The sequence below is a fragment of the Lycium ferocissimum genome, chromosome 6, assembly GCF_029784015.1.
Source record: "Lycium ferocissimum isolate CSIRO_LF1 chromosome 6, AGI_CSIRO_Lferr_CH_V1, whole genome shotgun sequence".
Lineage (NCBI taxonomy): Eukaryota > Viridiplantae > Streptophyta > Magnoliopsida > Solanales > Solanaceae > Lycium > Lycium ferocissimum.
This window is the reverse complement of record NC_081347.1, coordinates 14,002,326-14,024,155: the sequence shown is the minus strand read 5'-3', so window position 1 is coordinate 14,024,155 and position 21,830 is coordinate 14,002,326. Positions and strand designations below refer to the sequence as shown.

Sequence of the window (21,830 nt, the reverse complement as noted above, 5' to 3'; positions counted from 1 at the left end):
TTAAACCTTGTTTAACAAATTGAGGTATGTCTCTTTTGAACATACTCTTTCGATCGGTTTTTATGAACTCTTTGGTTGTGATTTGTATGTCTCTTTTAAAATCATTTTTGACTATAAAGGTGATTTGTGTGTCTCTCTTTTAAAAACTTATTTTGAATGAAAATCACTTTTTGAAACTATTGTTGGAAGTATAAATTTTATTCAAGATTCTTTAATGAATTGAAGGAAAAGTAATCTTTTCATGTTTCTTGAACTCTAATTCATGTCTAAATAGTGGTTAATGTGTGTGAGGGGAAAAACCCACATTAAACCTAGATTGTAACAAACCCTATATATGTATAAGATATTATGAATGTTTTCCTCTATGAGAGATGCTTAGTCATGCTAGTTAAGAGTTGATAATGACATTCTCATTGATGAATTGGGACATGAAAATCTTTGTAAAGAAGTTGTAAGTTTTCAAAACATTGATTGGAATGACTTATTCTTTCGATATGGCATAATGAACTTTAATGTTATTGATGGTGTGACTACTTTGAGACAAGTTGTGAATCGGCTTCTACGCCATGGACCTTGTTGTTGTGTTTGCCTTGCTATTCGGGAGGAAGAGTAGCCACTGTGGATCCTAGTGTATTAATTGCCTTGCCATTCGGGGGGAAGAGTGGCCACACGGGTTCGCTACCGGGGTGTATTAATGGCCTTCCTATTCGGGAGGAAGAGTAGCCACCGTGAATCCATATTCCGATGTATTAAATGGCAGTTGTTTGGGAACCTCTACGGTCATCCCTTCGATGTGATTGATTCTTGGGCCTGTATTGGCATGTGTGATATTCTTATTCTCATGGAACTGTTATTAACGATCATGATCAATTTGAAAGACATAATTGAAAGGAATGGGGCCTATGTGGGCGATTTTGATATAAATCTTTATTAAGAGACTGGTTTTATGCCTGATTGATTTAAAAGCTTAATTGAAACTGGAATTTTGAAATGGCTTGTAAACTGTTTAACAAATGATATTAAGAATCACAAAGTGGAATAACTCTTGTTATACTATCTTTTCTGGACTGATTCCTTTATGTACTATTATAATCTATTTTCATATTACTTATTGTCCCCGAGACACTCACTGAGTACGAAGTACTCAGGCATACCATTGTTTTTTTTTTTTTTATGGTATGTTAGGTAACGGAGAGAGCAAAAGTTCTTGATACTTGTGCACTTAGGAAGGACTTGCTGTGGCTGTCGATTTGGTGAGCCCACACGTTCATTCGTGGGACACGCTATTATTTTGTTCATTTATTATTAGTTTTTTGGGTTGCGTCCGATGAGTGCGTTACCTCTTTATCCTAGAAGCTCCATAGTATACATTCTTGTGGGTAGTTGTTGAGTTTTGTTAACTCTTGGGCGTTTGTCACGTTTTGATTAACTTTTATGATATTAAAGACTTCCGCTTATTTAGTTCATATATGCATGATTTGTTTACCTTTATTTTATAAACTGTTGGAGGCGAATGTTGAACCTGGCGGGTTCAAGTGTTATTATTGTATCGTTTAGGTTCTTCCGATGTTATTCATGACGTCGGATGCCGGTCACGTCTAGGGTGGGTTTAAACCCATGCTTCTATATAGTTATAAAAAATAAATAGAGAGAATACATAAATACCCCCTGGAGATGACACCTTTTTTCAATAAGACACCTAAACTTTGCGGGGGTCCTATGACCCCCCTGAACAACTTCAAAATAGTATATATTCACCCTTTTTCGATCAACCCCAAGTATAAGAAGATCTGTGCAACTCACACACCAATCATCACTTGCCACGTGTCAAATTGATTTTTAATTTTTTTGATTTTTTATTTTTCCTATTTGATTCCTTTTCTTTCTTTTCTTTTATTTTTCTTTTCCCCCCCCTTCTTCTTCACCTCAATTCTATAGAAGTTCCCCGCGCTTAGCCACCCCATCACCGCCTTCGCACCACCAATTCCACCACGACGCCCGAAAGTTGCCAAACCACCACCAAATAATTAAAATTAGCACCAAACCAAATCTGAAATTTAAATCGACATCTATCCAACTTCTTACCCCCAAATCAATATCCCTTAATCTCACCATTTTCAACCTCCATTTTTAGGAGGGAAAAAAAATTAATGAACCCAACTAACAAAAAAAGAATAAGATAGAAAACAAAAGTATTGTTTTTCAAACCGGCCAGAATTGGAAGAACCACCATTCCATCTCCAATCAAAATAGCATTAACCATCACCAAATCAAACTTTGAAAATTAGAAATCACCTTCAAACCACCATTCCATCTCCAATGACTTACCCCAAGCTCCATAACAAAAATCAAAAGCAAAAAAAAGACAGAGAATAAGGACGATTCGGAAAAGTCCATAGAAGAACTATCTTGAAGAAACAGAGAAAAAAACAAAAAGAAAAAAAAGGATAACCAATTGGGTCTTCTTGGTGAAGAAGATAAGGAAAAAGAAAATATTAAATAAAATAAAATAAATAAAGTAAAAGGAAAAGGTATTTTTAATGAAACAAATCCTGAAATGAATTTAAAAAAAAAAAAAAACTTACCTCACGCGCTATTGGAGAGTGAATACACTTTATATGCCACGTGGGCTCATAAGGGGGTGATAAATCCACTGTAAACAAGATTAAGGGGGTGTTAGGACCCTCGCAAAGTTTAGGTGTCTTATTGAAAAAAGGTGTCATCTTCAGGAGGTATTTATGTATTCTCTCAAAATAAATATCTATCTATATATAATAGGAGAGGCAAAGCAAGAATATGATGACAAGTGTCATCATCAGAAAAATTTCAATTTTAAAAAGAAAAAAAAAACACTTAGCGAAATTAATAATAAATAATAAATAAAAAACTTCAAGTGGCAAAACAGTTATCAAATTAATTAATTAACAAAAAATGCAAGAAGCAAAGCAGTTAGCAAAATTGGCAACAAAAAAAAAAAAAAAAAAAAGGCAACGTAAAATAAATGCAACAAGTCAACAATCGTTTTCTCGGCAAAATAAAACAAAAACCTGCAGAGGTAAAAAGAAACAATTGCAAGGAGCAGATTAGAAAAAATAAAATATAAAAAATAAAAAAATCAATCTGAAAACAAAAACGTGCAAGAGTAAAAAAAAAAAAAACAATTGCTACAAATAGCAAAATAAATAAATTATTCAAATATATTTAGATAAAGGTAGTAATCTAACTTCTAGCCGTAGTATATAGATAAAGCCAAATTTAGGGAACGGTTAATCAAAAGATTTCAAAATAGTAATATTTTACCTTGCCTGTTAGGATAATACTCCATTGGTAAACTGCTAATTAATGGTTATACAACTTTTCTTCCTCGCTTTTGCAAATGATTTTTTACTTTTTGCTCGGTTACTTACTTTTTGTTTTAGTTTTTACTTCGACTTTGATTAGTAAAGTAACATTCGTCATTTTACTCATTGTGTTCAACATAACATTTTCATTTTTAATTTCAAATTCTTTGTTATTTGCAAATTCAATGTAGTTCTATATTTTCAGCGAATACGTGTTGATTTTGTACTTAATTTGATTACAAAATTTTGAAGGAAAAAAAGGGATTTGCTTGCTATTCTGATTTTGTTGCGGTTGGTTATACTTCTGTTGATATCATGTCTTTTTATCAATTTTTAAAAAAGTATTTTGTTTTGCAGGAATAATATCAACATGTATAGTGATGGAGATTATGAAAGAGATAAAACTTAATTTTGACGAGATCTTGGAAATGGTCACCAAGATTTCTTCACTTCTTAAGGTAATAATAGGTAATATTTATTTCTTTATTTATTTATTTATTTATTTTTGGATTCAAGACCTTTTGTGTTCTTAAATTTATGAGTATGTTTATGTAATTGATGAAAAGCCCTTAATTCACAATAAAACATACTATTCTGCTTTAAGTTTGAATTATTTTTGCTCACATTAACCATGTTTTGGGGTATATATATCGTTTCTTAGATTTTGCTATTTGTTGGTGCTGCTGTAAATTTAGAGACACGCGAGGATATTGCGATTAAGAAAAGAGAAATGCATTTGATGATAGAATTGATGCGAAGGGAACATTGAGAGAAATTAAGCTACTTCGGCACATGGATCGGGAGAACGTAAGTGAATTGCTCCTATATGATGATTAAGGAGTTATTAAATTCAATTTGTTGCTTTGTTGCAGATTAATTTCCGTGTTTTTAATTTAATCTTTAGTTTACGAATTGATGGATAATGCTCTTCATCAGATTATTCGATCTAAACAACATTTGACAAATGATCATTGTCAGGTTTTTCTCTTCCCTGGAATTCTATTATTAGATAATTATGATTTGTGTAAGTATGTTACTATTATATTCTACCTTGATTGTAAGAACATTCAAGTTTAAGTACACATTTTTTGACAATATTAATAGGTAATCTAGTAAAAGTAAGTGAGGTTATTTTTTGAATTGTAATTAAAATATTAAGTTTTAAAATTAATATGATCTACTTGGCAATTTTGAATTGAAAGATTATTTTAAATTTGAATTAAAAGATAAAATTATGCTCCCATGTCTTAACAGATTAAATAAAATAAATATAGAAGTCAACTACTTAGCAACTAAACTGTAAATATGATAACTTATTTAAAAGATATGTCAATGGGATTCTATATTAAAAAGTCTAAAGTAATTGAATTTGTGATATGTCATTAAATGTCAATTTTTATTTTAAATATTTCAATGCGATATGACAACATTTTATTATATCAAACAAATAACATAATAACATTCTATGGTTAATTTTGTTTGATACCTGCCGTACGAATACTAGTAATAAAGTAAAGTAAAAAGTTATCCCACAAAGATATTAACGCCCTTTTTGGCAGAGCATAACTATTCCTACAAGAAAACTACTAGCCCCAAAAATAAAATAAACAAAAATATAAAAACAACTGTAAAAACCACTCAAAAATAAAAATTTAAAAGTCTTCAATCTCTCTCTCTCTCTCTGTTCTAGGGTTTCAAAATCGATCTCAATCTAACCCCAAAAACACTCAACAAATCAATCAACATGGTAATTAAACCTTACAATTTCTCTAATCCATCCTCAATTATCGATCTAAACACTGTTTAATTCATTCTAAATATGTTTTCTTTGTTTTTGTTGTTTACAGGAAGGTGATAGGAAATTGGAAGCGCAAATAGAAGCGTTATTGAATGTAGAGAAACAAATGAGACAAGCTGGTGACGTGGCAGGTACTAGAAAAGCAGCTACAGATATACTTCAACTTTGTTTCGATGCGAAATCATGGAAAATGCTTAATGAACAGATTGTTCTCTTGTCTAAGCGACGGGGACAATTAAAACAGGTATTTTTATTTGTATTTTAATTCATTTTTCAGGTTTGGACTTGAAATATCATGTTTTCATTTACTAAATTATGATTTTCTAGGGGAAATTACGCTCTCTGTCCACTATGAGACAATATTTACGCCACGTAGCCCATATTTTGAGTTTGTTACACTTTTATGTAAGGTTGATACATTATGTATAATGCTTTGCTCAGGTATGATGTTGGGCTGTATATTTTGAAAATTTCCCTTTTTGTTCATTGATCAGTTGATTTTTCCAAGTTTGTTTTAAGTTTTTTTTTTTTTTCTCCCTATGAATCTGGACTTGAAATATCATGTTTTTATTTACTAGGACCCGTTTGGCCATGAAAATTGTGAGTATTTGAAAAAAGTAGTTTTTGTTTTCAAAGTGAAAAATGGTATTTGGAAATTGGAGTTGTTTTTGAATTTTTGTGAGTGATTTAGACTGGAAAAAGTGAAAACAACTTTTCGGTGTTTTAATTCCGGAATGAAGTTGAATTCTGGAATTTTGTGGCCAAACATGATTTCCGGTATTCAAGTCGGAAAAAGGTAAAAATATCCATGGCCAAACGGCCACTAAACTTATGTGAAAGAAACAGTAGAGTTTTAGAGATTAGTATATTGTTGCGTGCGCCTAATCTGTGGATGGTACCTAAAGATCTTGACGTTTCGGGTAATTGAATTTTGATTTGAGCTTTTGAGTTTCTATATAATAGTTATACTTTACAGAGTAAATAATCAATTTTTAATTTTTTTTAAATTTTTTGTGACTAGTACAAACAACAACAACATACCGAATATAATCCCACGGGTGGGGTCTTTTTTTGGGGGGGGGGGTTAAGAGTGTGTGCAAACCTTATCCCTACATCACGGAGGTAAGCAGAATCAGTTTGATGAACCAACCTGTGATACTGATTGTAGGAATGGTTAGAACTTTTAGAGGGAGATGTATTAGTTATCTTTGTTTGCAAGTGTGGAGCTAAACTGTCACTAACTAGCATCTAGAACTTGCCAAAATTGGACTTACTCTCTGACCTTCCTCTTTTCTTTCTCATTTTTTGTTTTTATGGTCCATATTACCCAAATGATTGACTTCTTTCTCTGAATATATAAACTTCAATGTATTAGTATAATTGTTTGTGCAGTATGTATGATATACCGGAACTTTAAACAGTAATACACTGTATAGGTTCTTCCTTGATCTTGCTGTAAATTCAATGAAAAGAGCATGGGGACGTGCTGATTCCTTAGTGCATAATTCAAAACTTTATTTGTTTTAGCTGAGCAGACTTGTAAACTTTGCTTTAATGAGGAAGGAGGTGAGGGTATTGGGTTAATGTTCTTCTCTAGGTCTAGGTGAGAGGATAGGGTCATTTCTATGCTTTGCTTGGTACAAACGGAATGGAAGTGAGGTTCTTGGTCTTACTTGGACTTTGAAAAAGCAAAAAGGGCGGAGTAGTGCTTAATATTTTAGTTTACTTGATTAAAAAGATATGTAGTGCTTAATATTTTAGTTTACTTGACTAAAAAGATATGTATGATTACCTACGAATGGTTCCTTGAACATAGCGGAAGTTTGGATAGGCTGGACCTCTACTTAGAAAAAGTGGAAACTTATCCACTTATGTGTCAAGTCTCTATTTTAAACTGAAAGTGACTTTTAAAAAACTACGTAATTAAAGTTCTAGGATTTTTTTAAAATGCAACTATATAGACTAGAGGACCCAAGGTCTCAGGTTTAAATCTCAGGAGAAGCAAAAAACACTAGGTTTTAAATCTCAGGAGAAGCAAAAAACACTAGGTGGTTTCTTCCCATCTGTCCAAGCGTTGGTGGATAGAGTTTCCGGTCTTTGGTGGGAGGTAGCAGGTACCCCATGGAATTAGTCGAGGTGCGCGCAAGCTAGCCTAGACACCATGGTCAATAAAAAAAAGTTGAGTATCGATAAAAAAAGGTGGGATCCAGCCCTGCGCTATGCGAACTACGCTTGGTATTTAGGTGGAGAAGGGTAGAATTGCAAGCCCTTTATCGCCGAGTTTCAAAGGCTCTCGACCATCAAAAAAAAAAAAAGAAGTAGAGACTGATGAATAAGTTTTATATTGATGTGTTCCAGCAATATGAAAGTGCAGGTGAGGAAAATACATGCAAGGTGGTTCTTTTTAAAACTTACTAGTCTCTTTGCACGTGCGTTCATGCGTTGCACGTGTATTTCATATCATCTTTTACATAGTATGCATACTAAAACTGTTTAATGGACACATACTCGAAAAACATATGATTTTGTTATACATTACAAATTTAAATATACCAAAAGGCTAGCACTGTCTCGTGACCTTAAGACTTTTTACGGATAAAGTTTAAAGGCATACTCCATGACCAACTCTATCCATATCGATCTAACTTTTGTATATCTCTCCTTTTTTTCTCTTTTTTTTTTTTTTTTTTTTTTTTTGTAATTTCGATTGTTCTAGTTGATGATGTCGGAAATAGCATTCTTTGATCAACTTTATCTATTCTATATCCTTCAACATGAGAAAATCTTTAAAAATATCGGCATCATTCATAATTGCCATGTTGCACCATGATTTTGCCTGATTTGCTGATGAACTACTTTAGAGACTGCTGCTTTTGCAATTCCTTTTTAAAAAAATTCATGAAGTTGTTTCATAGAATTATTATTTCAGGACGATATTTGGTTGCTGGACTTCAAGATCTAGTATTCATATTTAATGGTTGCTCAAAATAAATGGTCAAAACTGAATTTGTAGGGTTTAAATGAAATGAAAGATAGATCTACACACATTTGAGCTTTCTTAGAATTGAATTTGGAAAGGATGTACAAAGGGCCAAAGTTCTTGGTTAGTGACATTAAGTGGAGAGGTTTAAAGAAAAAGCTAGGAACTCAAACAATTGAATAGAAGTAAGGGGTGAGGATAGAACAAAAAATGTCAACTACTACTAAGATGCAAAAGCAGAAACCTTTCGTGGCAACCAAATTGTCGGTTAGCAGCTTTATGTGTGGAACTTTTGGGCCATGTTTCCTATGGCCACAAAAAATCGTCTTGGAGAATGTTGGAATCTGGGGTATAAGTGAATAAGTGATCACGGGTGGTCTTGGATGTGTTTCCCTAAGGAACAGGGATTTCTACCTGAGTACTACTTCTGTATAGAACTTACTGGAACAAGAAACTCAAATTACTTAGAGATGCAATGGCCAAGGATGCAAGGAAGAATTGCTTAGCATGATGAGGCCTAGGCAATTGGAAAACGAAGAAGAAATTGGATCGCACGTGCTTGGTGCTTAATTATATATTTTTTTATCTTAACTTGTTTTCACTTACAAGCATACTAGTGTCTTCTGTAAGCTCCTGAGTCCTGTCCATTCCATATTTGAAGTGCCTTTTTAGATATGCTCTTCCTTTTCCCCATGAATATGGAATGAGCCATTCTCATGAAAAATATACACATGTGGCAATGCAGTACTTCGTCTAGTTGTGACGGCACTGATGGATGATTTTATGGGTTCATTTGTCCTCTTTAAACTTTAATGCTGTACTTCGTCTAACAGCACTGATGGATGATTTTTTGGGTTCATTTGTCCTCTTTTAACTTTATAGTAACATGCTTGGTGTTTTTCTATTCTTGTGCAGGCTGTACAGGCCATGGTCCAACAAGCAATGGAGTATATTGATCAGACGCCAGATCTTGACACTAAGATAGAACTCATCAAAACGCTTAACAATGTGTCTGCAGGAAAGGTGAGCGTCTTTTCATTTTGATAAAGACATTGCTGCGATCTGTTTCTATTTCGTACTGAGCAACTATGATCTGGCATGTAGATATATGTTGAGATTGAGAGAGCTCGTTTGGTTAAGAAACTGGCAAAGATTAAAGAAGAACAAGGACTTATAGCCGAGGCTGCTGATTTGATGCAAGAAGTTGCGGTCAGTGTTTGTTGACCTTTGCTTTGGTCTCGTCTAAGTCTTTTTTGCTTTGTGCAATTGATGTCTAACTGCAATATCCTGGTCCTTGTTCTTTCTTAAAAGAAGCTTTCTGGTTATTTTTTTCACTTACAATGGTAATGTGCCCAATGGCTTTACTAACAGGTTGAAACCTTTGGAGCGATGGCAAAAACTGAAAAGATAGCCTTTATTCTTGAACAAGTATGTGATACTCTTCCTTCTCTTTCTACTCAAAGCTCAAATGAGAGCATGCTTTTGGACTAATTGGGTTATGTTGAATACTGCAGGTTCGTCTATGCCTAGATCGTGAAGATTATGTTCGTGCTCAAATACTCTCAAGAAAGATCAACCCCAGAGTGTTTGAAGCTGATCCCTCTAAAGAAAAGAAGAAACCAAAGGAGGGTGAAAATGTGGTCGAGGAGCCCGCTGCAGATATTCCATCACTGCTAGAGCTGAAGCAGACCTATTATCAATTAATGATTAGGTACATCTGATTATGTTTTAAATGTGGGTTTAATCAAGTTATTTTCTCTAGAAGTGATGAATGTTACACCCTTCTTGCTATCAAGCACTCAGCACATTCATGCAAACTGAATAGGATTTTAATATAACATAACTTATTTCTTTGGAAAACTTGGAATATTTAATGTAGTCGTACTTAAAGCTTGCATCTTCTGCACCAATTTTTCGAGATTTGTGTAGCATCTGGACTGGAAATATTAGCAGTATTTAAGACACATAACTTGCTTATTTGCTGGCAGTTGGTCTACATTCCTTGCTTCATTTGAGTATGGATAAGACATGTTTTCTGAATAAAAATTCTGATTGTCTTCGTATTGTATATGTTTTAGTTGTCTATGAGAATTCTAGTTCCTCCCCCTCCCCCCCACCCCCACCCCCCCCAAAAAAAAAAAAAAAAAAACAACTGTAACAAGGGACTAAAGGGAGTGCTATCTGCACTTTGTCAGAAACGATTCACTTTGGTAGCAACAACAACATACCCTGTGTAATCCCACAAGTGGGGTCTAGGGAGGGTAGGATGTACGCAGGCCTTACCTCTACCTTTGCGGGGTAGAGAGGTTGTTTCCGATAGATCCTCGGCTCATATGAACCTTTCATTTTGGTAGAAAGGTTCATATTTTTATCCAAAGAGATAATACACGTTTGTGCATCCATTGCCGTTGAAAAAATAGGGACTAAAGCAAGATAAACAGAGCTGCCTGTTTGAGATTGGTTCATATTTGCTATCTCTGATTTGGTGTATTTGTGAATGCACTTTTCGGAGCAGGGGACTAAACTTAGAACGCAATTATAGTTCTGTTATACGCTGCTTTTTCCTTCAAGAAGTATCTTGAAGTTGTCTTCAGATTACATGACTATTAAATGACATGGTTATGCTCATCTAAACCCTATAACTTTGAGCCACTAAGCTGATACTGAGGTTTGAAGGAGTAAAAAAAAAAAAAAAAAAAAAAAACCTTATGAGGTAAGTTCCTGATTGTATTCTTGCAAAAATGCTCCCAGGCACATTTATCGAGGACATCCTCTAGGGTCCCTTCTGGGCCTTAGTTTTCTCTCTCCAGTGATCCCTCCGATCACCGGAAATTTCTCTTCTCCTCTATTTTCTCTCTTCCTTTCTCTCTTCTTTATTATGGGTGGGAGTTGTTTCTTTGTTTCAGGTGATAAATCTTTTGAAATTAAAGATATTAGCGAAGGTCAGATTAGGTGGTTCTTGTTCAGTGAACGGAGCAGTCGATTCTCCAGCAAAATAAAAATCGATGAAAGCAATTTGAGATGGGTTTGCAATGCGTTACAACAGGCTTCTCGGGGCTCTGGAAACCTCTATAGAAGATGGGGAAGAAAGCAACAAAATGATCTACATAGAGTATATCAAAATTACAACATTTATGGGTGTTTTTTACGTATTGAGATATGGAGGGGAGACAGGAAAAATGCTATTATTATTCCGGAGGTAGATTCTAATCTTGGCTGGGCTGAAATTGCTTCAAAGATTCTCAGATTCTTGGGCAAGCCTTTGAACCCAGCTCTTCAACGGTTCACTTCTCAGGGGAAGTCTTATTTCGAGGCTGCTTGCAAGCTGAGTTGGCCGGATCTGGCAGATCAAGCCAAACCGGTATCGGCAAATTTGTTTCTTTCCTGTTGTCTTGTGGGCACCTTCAACGATCCCTACAACTCGAGCCCAAATCCGGAGGTTATTCAAAAATGGTTTCTGAGCAGATGGAAGATAACAGCTGGGTTGAGGGTCACTCCTATTTCTCACAACCAATTTCTTTTCGAATTCCCGTCGAGGCAGGAGGCGGAGAGGGTAAAATGGGTGATTGGTTTTGGAATGGAAGAAGACTTGCTCTCGAATGGTGGTCTCCGGTGGCCGGAACTCAACTTGCAACACCAAAGTCTGCTTCCCGATGGGTGAGAGCTTTCGGAGTTCCATTGCATGCCTGGTCGGAGAAAACCATGAAATTCATCGGTGATTCTTGCGGTGGTTATGTGGATACTGATGAGGACACGAAGAAGAGGAATCATCTCTACTGGGCTCGTATTTGCATCACTGATTCTACCCAGGAGATTCCCAGAAAGATCGATCTGAAATATGAGGATTGGACCTTTGAGATCTCCATTGTTGTTGATGCTGTTGCAAAAATTACAGCCTCAGGGAATGGGCCACAGGGGCAGGTTATTGACCAGCGGTCCAAGACTACAGAGCCAGCATGTGTCATGCCTGCAAAGTCAGAGTTTTTAAATTTTGAATCTCCTAGGGTTGGGCCATCCTCTATTTCAGCCCAACAGCAGGGTCAGGCCCAAACTTCAGTCCAGCCCAGAGTGGACCACTTATATTATTCCAGAAGGCGAAAAAGGAATAAAGCTCCCCTTATTAAGAAAAGACCACAATTACATGAGTGGAAATCAAAAGGGCCGGCCCAAACCCTTTATCAGGAAAACCCTACTCTTTTTACAAAAGGGAAGGGCCCAGCTGAAACTTTCTATGCGGATTCAGTAGTGACGACTAGTCAATCTCTTGTCAAAACTGATCACGATGGTTCTATGGCAGATGATGAAGCGGAATACTTGCAATCCCTCTCTCTTCTCACTCTCCCTTCTTTACACCCTGAATCTCACTTGCCCAATCCTCAGGGTTTTGATTTTTCCCCTTCCTTTGGAAGTGATACTTTGCAATTAACATGGGATGGGTATAATCACGATATACATCAGGATATTCATACTCCAACAGTAATTGAGATGTCGCACTGGACTAAAATAACCATGACTAAAGCATGCAAGGCTTTTGGGGTGAATTCTTTAGGTTTCGAGCCTGAAATCTTCGATATGATTCTGCGCATGGAGCAGAAAAGGCAATCTCAATTGCAGCAGCAAAAGGGGAGAAGTAACGAGACTAAGAAACCAAAAAAGAAGGAAGAATTAGAGGCAAAGAAATTGGCTTGCACTATTACATATGAAAAAGGTGAAGGATCTAACAGGGGCAGGCAACTCAAAGCCTTCTCTGAATGAAAGCCAAGATCATTAGCTGGAACGTAAGGGGGCTCAATGATACGAGCAAGAGGAGCACCATCAACTCTCTTATTCAGAAGTGGAAGCCCGACATTCTATGTTTGCAGGAAACTAAGATCCAAGGCTGTTCTGTGGAGATAGCTAGACAGTTATGGGGTTCAAGATGGGTTGAATGGGTGGAACTGAAAGCCAGTGGCAATAGAGGGGGTATAATTATATTATGGGATAAAAGACAATGGAGTTGTATTGATGCACACCAGGGACAACACACCATGTCAACTATGATGGAAGGTGTTCAAACTAATTTCAGATTTTGCTTTACTGGTGTCTATGGGCCACATACTAACTGGGAAAGGGATGACTTCTGGAACGATTAGCCGGTGTAAGGGGCCTTTGGAATGAAAGTTGGGTCATCGGAGGAGATTTTAATGTGTGTCGTTTTGAAAGTGAAAGATTCAACTGTATAAGAAGATCTAGAGCCATGAAATGCTTCTCTGAATTTATTCAAGACATGGACTTAGTTGATTTACCATTGCAAGGGGCATTCTATACTTGGACCAGGGGGAAAATTCACTACAAGCTTCTAGAATTGATAGATTCTTGATTTCTTCAGAGTGGAATGACGCTTTTGGCTCTGTGAAACAATTGGCTCTACCCAAGGCAATCTCGGATCATAAACCCATCTCCTTAGAGAGCGGTGACTGGTCTAATGAACCTTCTTATTTTAAATTTGAAAATATGTGGCTCCAGCAGGAAGGTTTTACTGACTTGGTAAAGCAGTGGTGGCAAGGCTACGTGGTTAATGGTTCTCCGGACTTCATCCTCTCTCAAAAGTTGAAATCTTTGAAAAAGGATTTGGTTACATGGAACAGGGAGGTTTTTGGCAAAGTTTCTACCAGAACTAACAAAGCTTTGGAAGAAATTTTATTTCTTGAACAGGCAACTGAAGGGAGGTTACAAACTCAAGCTGAAAAGAACAAATTATTGCATTTGAAAATGGAGATCCAACAGTTAGCTAAGGCTGAAGAAACATCTTGGAGACAGAAATCAAGATGACTGTGGTTGAAAGAAGGGGATAGAAATACTAAATACTTCCAAAGAGCTGCCAACTCTCATAGAAGTTACAACTGTATTGATAGGTTGAAGGTGGGGGACAACATCATTGATGACAAAGTGCAAGTAAAAGATGCTATTCTTGACTTCTATCAGCAGTTGTATGCTGAGGATGAAGCTTGGAGGCCTTCAGCAACCTTTGAAGGCTTGGGTTGTCTGAACCAAGACGATAGGGATGCTCTTGAACAACCTTTTGAAGAAGAGGAAGTGTTGAGTGCTTTAAACTCTTGTGCCCCTGACAAGAGCCCCGGACCAGATGGCTTCACAATGGCCTTCTATCAGAACTGCTGGGACACTATTAAACAGGACCTTATGGGAACTTTTCATCATTTTCACAGCAATTGCCACATGGTAAAATCCTTCAATGCTTCTTTTATTGCCCTTATCCCTAAAAAGAAAGGTGCTATAGAACTTAAAGACTTTAGGCCTATCAGTCTTATTGGTAGTGTCTACAAGTTGGTGGCAAAGGTGCTGACTGAAAGATTGAAAAAAGTGATTGGGAGATTGGTCTCAGGTTATCAAAATGCTTTTATAAGAGGCAGACAGATCACTGATGCAGCTCTTATAGCAAATGAAGTCTTGGATTGGAGACAAAAAAGTGATGCCCCTGGTCTCTTATTCAAGTTGGATATAGAGAAGGCTTTTGACAAACTCAACTGGCAGTATCTCACTTCTATTCTAAGGCAAATGGGGTTTGGTGAGAAATGGATCAAATGGATTAAATACAGCTTTTCTACAGTTAAATTTTCTGTTCTGGTCAACAGAAGTCCTGTAGGGTTCTTCTCCCCTAAGAGAGGGATAAGGCAAGGTGACCCCCTATCTCCCTTTCTCTTCATTTTGGCCATGGAGGGTCTCAGTAACATGCTGGAAAAGGCAAAGCAATTGCAGTGGATTGGTGGTTTTGAAGTGGGTAACAGGCCTGGTCTTACCGTTCCTGTTTCTCATCTTCTCTTTGCTGATGACACCCTTATTTTTGTGGTGCTGAGGAGTCTCAAGTGAGGTATCTCAACCTCACCCTTATGATCTTTGAAGCCTTATCAGGGCTCCACATTAACATGATTAAAAGCATTATCTACCCTGTTAATATGGTTCCAGATTTAGAGTTTCTGGCCAGCATCATGTATTGTAGCACTGGCACTTTCCCCACCACATATCTAGGACTCCCCTTGGGAGCTAGTCACAGATCAATGGAGATTTGGAATGTGGTCATCGAAAAGTTTGAGAAAAGATTGGCCTCTTGGCAACAACAGTACCTATCTTTTGGTGGCAGAGTAACACTCATCAATAGTGTCTTGGATAGTATTCCTACTTACTTCATGTCTCTGTTCCCAATACCATCAGAGGTTCAATATCAACTTGACAAACTAAGGAGGACTTTTTTATGGGAAGGTAATGAAAATCACAAGTATCATCTAGTCGAGTGGGACAAAGTAACTCTTCCAAAACATCTAGGTGGTCTTGGTATAAAGGATTTAGCATTACACAACAAATGTATGTTAATGAAGTGGCACTGGAGGTTTAACCAAGATGATGCTGGCCTTTGGAAGGAGATTATCCAAGCTAAATATGGTAGCACTAGCCATTGGTGCTCCAACCCAATCTTAACTCCTTATGGAACTGGTTTATGGAAAGATATCAGGAGATTGTGGGACGAATTCTTTCTCAACACTTCCTTCCAAGTGGGAAATGGGGCTCATCTTCTATTCTGGAAAGACAAATGGCTTGGCTCTATTACTCTTAAGGATGCTTTTCCCAGGCTGTTCCTATAACAACTAACCCAGATTCAACAATTGCTCAGAACTGGGAGGACAACTCATGGAATTTGCACCTAAGGAGACACCTAAATGACTGGGAAATAGAGGACATGATAGCATTGATTGGGTGTCTACAGAACAGTCCAGTTCTCACTCAGAGAAATGACAGACTTAAGTGGGGCAGTAACAAGGACGGTTCTTATTCTGTCAAAGAAGGCTACCTACTTCTGACCTCCAACAAGGACCTGATTGATCAATGGCCTTGGAAGCTCATTTGGAAAATCAATTTACCGCCTAAAGTCTCCTGTTTCTGCTGGGTCGCTCTAAAAAGGGCTTGTTTAACTCTGGACAACCTCATGAAAAGGAAATTTCATCTCGCTAATAGATGTTACATGTGCCATTGCACCTCTGAAACCATTAACCACCTATTCTTACACTGTCCAGTTGCTACAGATGTGTGGAATATGTTCCTTACTTTGTTTGGTTTGCAATGGGTTATACCTCACACTGTCAGGGAAGTCTTTGTCTGTTGGAGTTCTTGGAAAGTTCGGAAGGCCATCAGAAGAATCTGGTCTATGGTCCCTGCTTGCATTTTGTGGTGCTTATGGTTGGAAAGGAACCAAAGATGTTTTCATGGTATTGTAACTGCCAGCTCAAATCTCAAGGCCAGATGCCTGACTACTCTTTTTAGCTGGATTAATTTTACCCCTGCATATAACCCAGACTCCTTTTTGGATTTTATTAGCTCCTTAGTCTTATGATAGATTCTTGGATTTGTCAGCTCTCTAGACTTATGATAGGTTTTTTGTTATCTTTGTATGAGCTGCTATTTCCTCCTCTTTTGTAACTATGCATCCCCTTGATGCCTTTGTGATTATAAAACACTTACATCATCAAAAAAAAAAAAAAAAGGTCTTTCAAATTTAAATCACCTATCAAATGTGAAATGGGACCTTGCATGATTTTCTGAACTGTTGATTTAGCAGGTTGCAATCCTTAGGCCTTAGACCCTGCTTACTTATTTAGAATGATATAGCTCTAGATGAACGAATAGTTGCAGTTGGAGATCATTATTTGCATTTGTATATCCTTAACTGGTAAGTCATTTGTTCTACTTCTCTTGCAGGTATTACTCACATAACAATGATTACCTTGAAATATGTCGCTGTTACAAGTCTATCTATGAGATCCCTTCAGTGAAAGAAGACCCAGCACAGTGGATACCAGTGAGTGGTCCCTTTCAATCGTACTCGCGTTCTACTTAATTTATAATTTCGAGATGTTGCTTGTGGTATTATCCAATGTACATTCAGTTTTGAATTCTTAAAGTAGTACAGCTATGGAATGTTGCGCTGGTGAAATAATGCGCAATTCTTTAGAGAAAAATCAAACAATAACCACTCTGCTGCATCATATCATTCCCCTAGATGCCTTAATGATATTTCACTTCATCCAAAAAAAATATGATTCAAGATAATGTGAGTGACACTAAATTCATTTACAAATATCAGAAACCAACTCTGACAAAAGTAAAACGGTTTGGAAATTATGTATCTATTGAAACGGAGACATCACTGTTGAGTAAACTAACTTACGCTATATAAAATTTTAATTGCTTCATCAAGTAGAGGTGCTACGAAGCCATCAATATATCAAATTCATAAATGCATACTCCGTTTTTTTTTTTTTTTGGGAAATGAATTATTAAAGAAGAGAAGGAATAGGATTAATTTTTCTCTAGTATCATCTGATAATTATGAGCTGGGGCTGGCTTTTAGTCTTATGCAGCTAGTCAGGACTCGGGCTTCTCTTCATCTCAGGAGAGAAGAGTTGGCATCCCTTTCGTTTTCTTAGATAAGGGGTAGGCATCCTTTTCATTTGTCAGAACGATGATTACATGGGGGAAAAAAAACAGAGCTTTATCACTTGCAAGTCCACCCTTGTTGATCAATGGACTTTGGCTTCGTTCTCATACTTCAAGCACATATTTAAGTACAATAGGCATCTATGCTAATTTATGTGTGTAAAAACAACTGTAACATAGCTTGGGGAAAAGGAAAACAAATTTCGAACTGGTATATTCGGAGTAATATATGTGCGATGGTTTATTCTATTTTGTTAACTTGAAGTCACCAATAAAAAAATAATGTGTAATCTATTTTGATAATTTGAAGCTCTTATAGGAGGCTTTTTCTTAACGGAGCAAGCATGATTTTTTTATTTTTAAAAACATTTCCAATTTGTAGAGATGGATAAATGTAGGTAGAGGAGCTCGTCATTTATATTTGAGATTCCAAATCTTGAAGAGGTTAACTGCAGATAATGATTGATCAACCAGCGTGCTGAACTCTGTTTTTTTATGTAGGTTCTGAGGAAAATTTGCTGGTACTTGGTATTGTCTCCCCATGATCCTATGCAATCAAGTCTTCATAACTCAACTTTGGAGGACAAGAATCTTTCAGAAATTCCTCATTTCAGGTTTCATGCGAAAATTTCTCTTGCAATATGCTTATTGTTGCTACTTATAAAATAGGGAAAAAGGAATTACTATGTTTGTGGAGATACTATCTTGGGATTCTTACACTCTATGATAGCTAGGGGGAAATATTTACGCGCTTTAGCCATATTTGAGTTCGTTACCTGCTTTAGCCCATAAACTCCTCTTTCTCTGTCCCTCTCTCTCCATTTTTCTCTATCACACTCTTTCTCTGGTTTGTTTTCTTCTTTTTTTCTCATAAATTCCTCTTTCTCTGTCCCTCTCTCTCCATTTTTCTCTATCACTCTCTCTCTGGTTTGTTTTCTTCTTTTTTTCTCCTCGTTCCCGGTTTGTTTAGTTAGATTCAAAGAAGATTGGTTGCACGGGTACTGTAAACTCATCTCAAAGGGTAAATTGAATTTTAGATCTAAGTTGAAATAGGAAAGATTTCAGCAGCAAACTACTCTTTTGTATCTTATCTTTCTCCTGTTTCTTTTAGTGATTATGATGATGACACATTGTAAACCCATTCCAAAGAGTAATTTGAATTTTAGATCTGACACGAAGTCATTGTTCTTGAGTTTGATTTGATCTGGTCTTAGCAAAAACAATCGGGTAAAGTGTGTATAAACACCTCTTATACGTTATTATACACTTTTATACAATGTAGAAGTTTGTATAAACACCTCTTATACATTATGTATTAACACTTATTATGTATAAACACTTCTTGTATAAGTTTGTATAATATTGTATACCAGTTTAGAGGTGTGTATAAACTCCTCTTATACATTATTATACAGTTTTATACAAGGTTGATACATTGTCTACAGTAATTGTATAATGTTGTATTTGCATTTGTATATCAGGGGTTTGTAGGGTAAGATTTCTCAAACTTTTGCCATCTGCCATCAACTATTAGTGCGGAAATTATTTCATGCCGTGTGGTTATGGTTTGATGATAACTATTTTATACTACCTCTGGCACAAGTTTATATGCCAATTTCCATTTTGGGACGTTGAGGATGTTTGCCACCGTCCACCAACAATATTATTCTGCATCTTTCAAAAACTTCAAGAATTTGATTTTTTTTTTTTTTTTTTAAGTATTCACAGATTTATCCCATGTTTCTGTAATGAATGAACTCTCAGCAACTGTTTCAATATTTTCCTCGATTACTAATATAGTAGGAGTGTCAACTGAGCCATCTTACACACACCCCTCTCTAGTCAAATCGTATCACATGCTATAAATTGGCTGTAGAATAGAGTCAAGTCTGGTTCAATGGGTTTTGCATTGTTGCAACGTTTGCTTATTGGATATGCTTGTTGCATGTTAAGACTGAAGGAGATCAGAGTCGTTCAATGATCAGGGGATCTTTGAAGTCCATACTTTCTTATACTGACATTTCTAAATTGGAACTCTAAACAGAAATATCAAGTAATGGATTGTGTTATAACCTTATTCTACTACTTGGCTATCATATTTAGTCTCTTATATTTCATTAAATGCAGACCTTCTACACTACAGTGTTGTCAAAAGGCGCGCTTAAGCCCGGAAGCGAGGCTCAAAACATGTTGAGCGCTTCGCCTCGCTTTATGCGCGCTTAAGTGTCATCATCAAGGCCCTAAGACATACTTTTCTTTTCCAATGAGCCTCTCTTGAAGACATGACACTAGATAATTGATATTTCACTTTATCGTAATGTTTTTACAATTTCTTTGTCCATATATTTGTTATTCGTGCTTATTATTATTAGTCTTGGACTATATATATATTTGTATTTTTGCACCATTGCGCCTTTTTTCATTAAAGTCCACACTTTATTTGCGCTTAAAGCCCTAGTTGACCTTAGAGTTTTTTTGCGCTTTTCGCTTTTGATAACACTGCTACACTGTTGGGACACTAAATTCAGGCTAATGATTATTTCTGTATATTCCTTCTGTTTTTGCTTCAGGCTGCTTCTGAAGCAATTGATTACGATGGAGGTCATTCAGTGGACTGCTTTATGGAATACATTCAAGGATGAGTTTGAAAATGAAAAGAATATGCCTGGTGGAACTTTGGGCGACAAGGCTGCCAAAGATCTCCAACTGAGAGTTATAGAGCATGTAATATCCGAAGGCTCACTTTTAGTTCTCTATTTGATGATTTGTCATAATGGCATCTGTTAAGTTGATCTATGCTGCAGGCCATTTTCCTCTTGAATTGTGGTTTCACTTTTGAAGTACTATTTTCCTTGCAGAACATCCTTGTCGTCTCAAAATACTACTCAAGAATAACCTTGAAGAGATTGGCAGATTTGTTGTGCCTCGATATTCAGGTGCATGTTTAATTAATTGCTATTCCTACTTCAAAATCTTTTAAGTGTTGTGTACTATCTACATGTTTTACTTCATCTTTGGTGGTATTTGGTGAGGTCCTGCTATTATATAGTATTAAGCCAATATGGTCTAACCTAAGTGCAAAGGCTGAGGCACTATGAGTCTTGAGGTCTCTCTGTGCCTTACAGCAATGAACTATGTAAAAAACATAGGCTGTTAGCTTTATTATTTCAGAACCGGTTCTCGATATTTTAGATCCTTGGTGTAGCTCTTGCTGATGATGGGGAATTTGTTTTACACATTTGCGCTAATCTCTGTAACAGTGAAAAATAAAATGCTATTGACATAAATCAGCGGAGAGCTGCTAGATGTTCCCAATATTATATTCTTTTTTATATTTTACCTTTCTGTGCACTAAACTTTCAAATGTTGGAACTGAAAACCAATCACTGGTTGCGACATTCTATTTTCTCTTCGTCGTTTCTGACCACAGCATGTCTAGGCTTTGCAGCTGTCACAGAATCTTTTTACGTCTCATAGCATACATTTCTTCTGGGAATCCTCATCTTTTTTTACTTTTCTTTTTCAGGAAGCCGAAAAGCATCTATCTGAAATGGTTGTATCGAAAGCATTGGTTGCTAAGATTGACAGACCTATGGGTATAGTCTGTTTCCAACCCGCAAAAGACAGCAATGACATCTTGAATTCATGGGCTTTTAATTTGGAGAAGCTGCTTGACCTTGTCGAAAAGAGTTGCCACCAGATCCACAAAGAAACAATGGTGCACAAAGCTGCATTAAAGGCTTGAAAAATTGGTCCGACTCCACAGGTAGAGCCTCAAATCAATTATAGTAGCAATTCTGGTCCAGAAGTTCATTGTGACAAAGTTGAAATCCTTTTTGCAGTACTCTATTTCTAAGGACAAGCAGCAGAGACAAATACTGGCAATCTTGATTCTTCTGCCTGTACCATCACGATTTGCCTGCTCGTTTTCAGGGCTTCAACTTGCTTCCCCCATTTTGTATCTTAATCAATGTTTTCTCCGCATGATTTATTCATTGTGATCGACAGAAATTTAGGTTTGATGCTAAGAGATGTCAAGTTCTTTAACACTTATTTACTCAGTTAACTATTTATCACATTCTGAAGACTGGAGAATCAGAGCAATGATTTTATTTCAAATGCAGCTTTCTGTAGTAATTTCAATGGTGTGGCCCCATGTTTGGGAATCAAATTTAGCAAGGGATATTTCTTGAATAGTCTAAAGATTAGATACTTGCCTTGTTAA

General features: G+C 36.5%; 1 protein-coding gene across 1 annotated transcript; it reads left to right on the top strand.

The window, feature by feature from the left end:
- The first annotated feature begins 5,152 nt into the window (after positions 1 to 5,152).
- Positions 5,153 to 21,830, top strand: LOC132059379 (26S proteasome non-ATPase regulatory subunit 12 homolog A-like). Its single transcript, XM_059451976.1, has 11 exons — positions 5,153 to 5,383; positions 9,035 to 9,142; positions 9,224 to 9,328; positions 9,491 to 9,547; positions 9,634 to 9,830; positions 16,868 to 16,967; positions 18,107 to 18,219; positions 20,176 to 20,329; positions 20,464 to 20,541; positions 21,132 to 21,371; positions 21,448 to 21,830. Exons 1-10 carry the CDS (start codon positions 5,246 to 5,248, stop codon positions 21,348 to 21,350), a joined length of 1,269 nt encoding a protein of 422 aa, XP_059307959.1. The 5' UTR covers positions 5,153 to 5,245; the 3' UTR covers positions 21,351 to 21,371; positions 21,448 to 21,830.

Excerpts from the sequence above, each read along its gene's own strand:
- LOC132059379 (XM_059451976.1), top strand. The coding sequence starts at position 5,246 with ATGAGACAAGCTGGTGACGTGGCAGGTACTAGAAAAGCAGCTACAGAT. Across the intron at positions 9,548-9,633 it reads TAGCCTTTATTCTTGAACAA|GTTCGTCTATGCCTAGATCG; the intron begins GTATGTGATACT and ends TGAATACTGCAG. Across the intron at positions 9,831-16,867 it reads TATTATCAATTAATGATTAG|GTATTACTCACATAACAATG; the intron begins GTACATCTGATT and ends CTTCTCTTGCAG.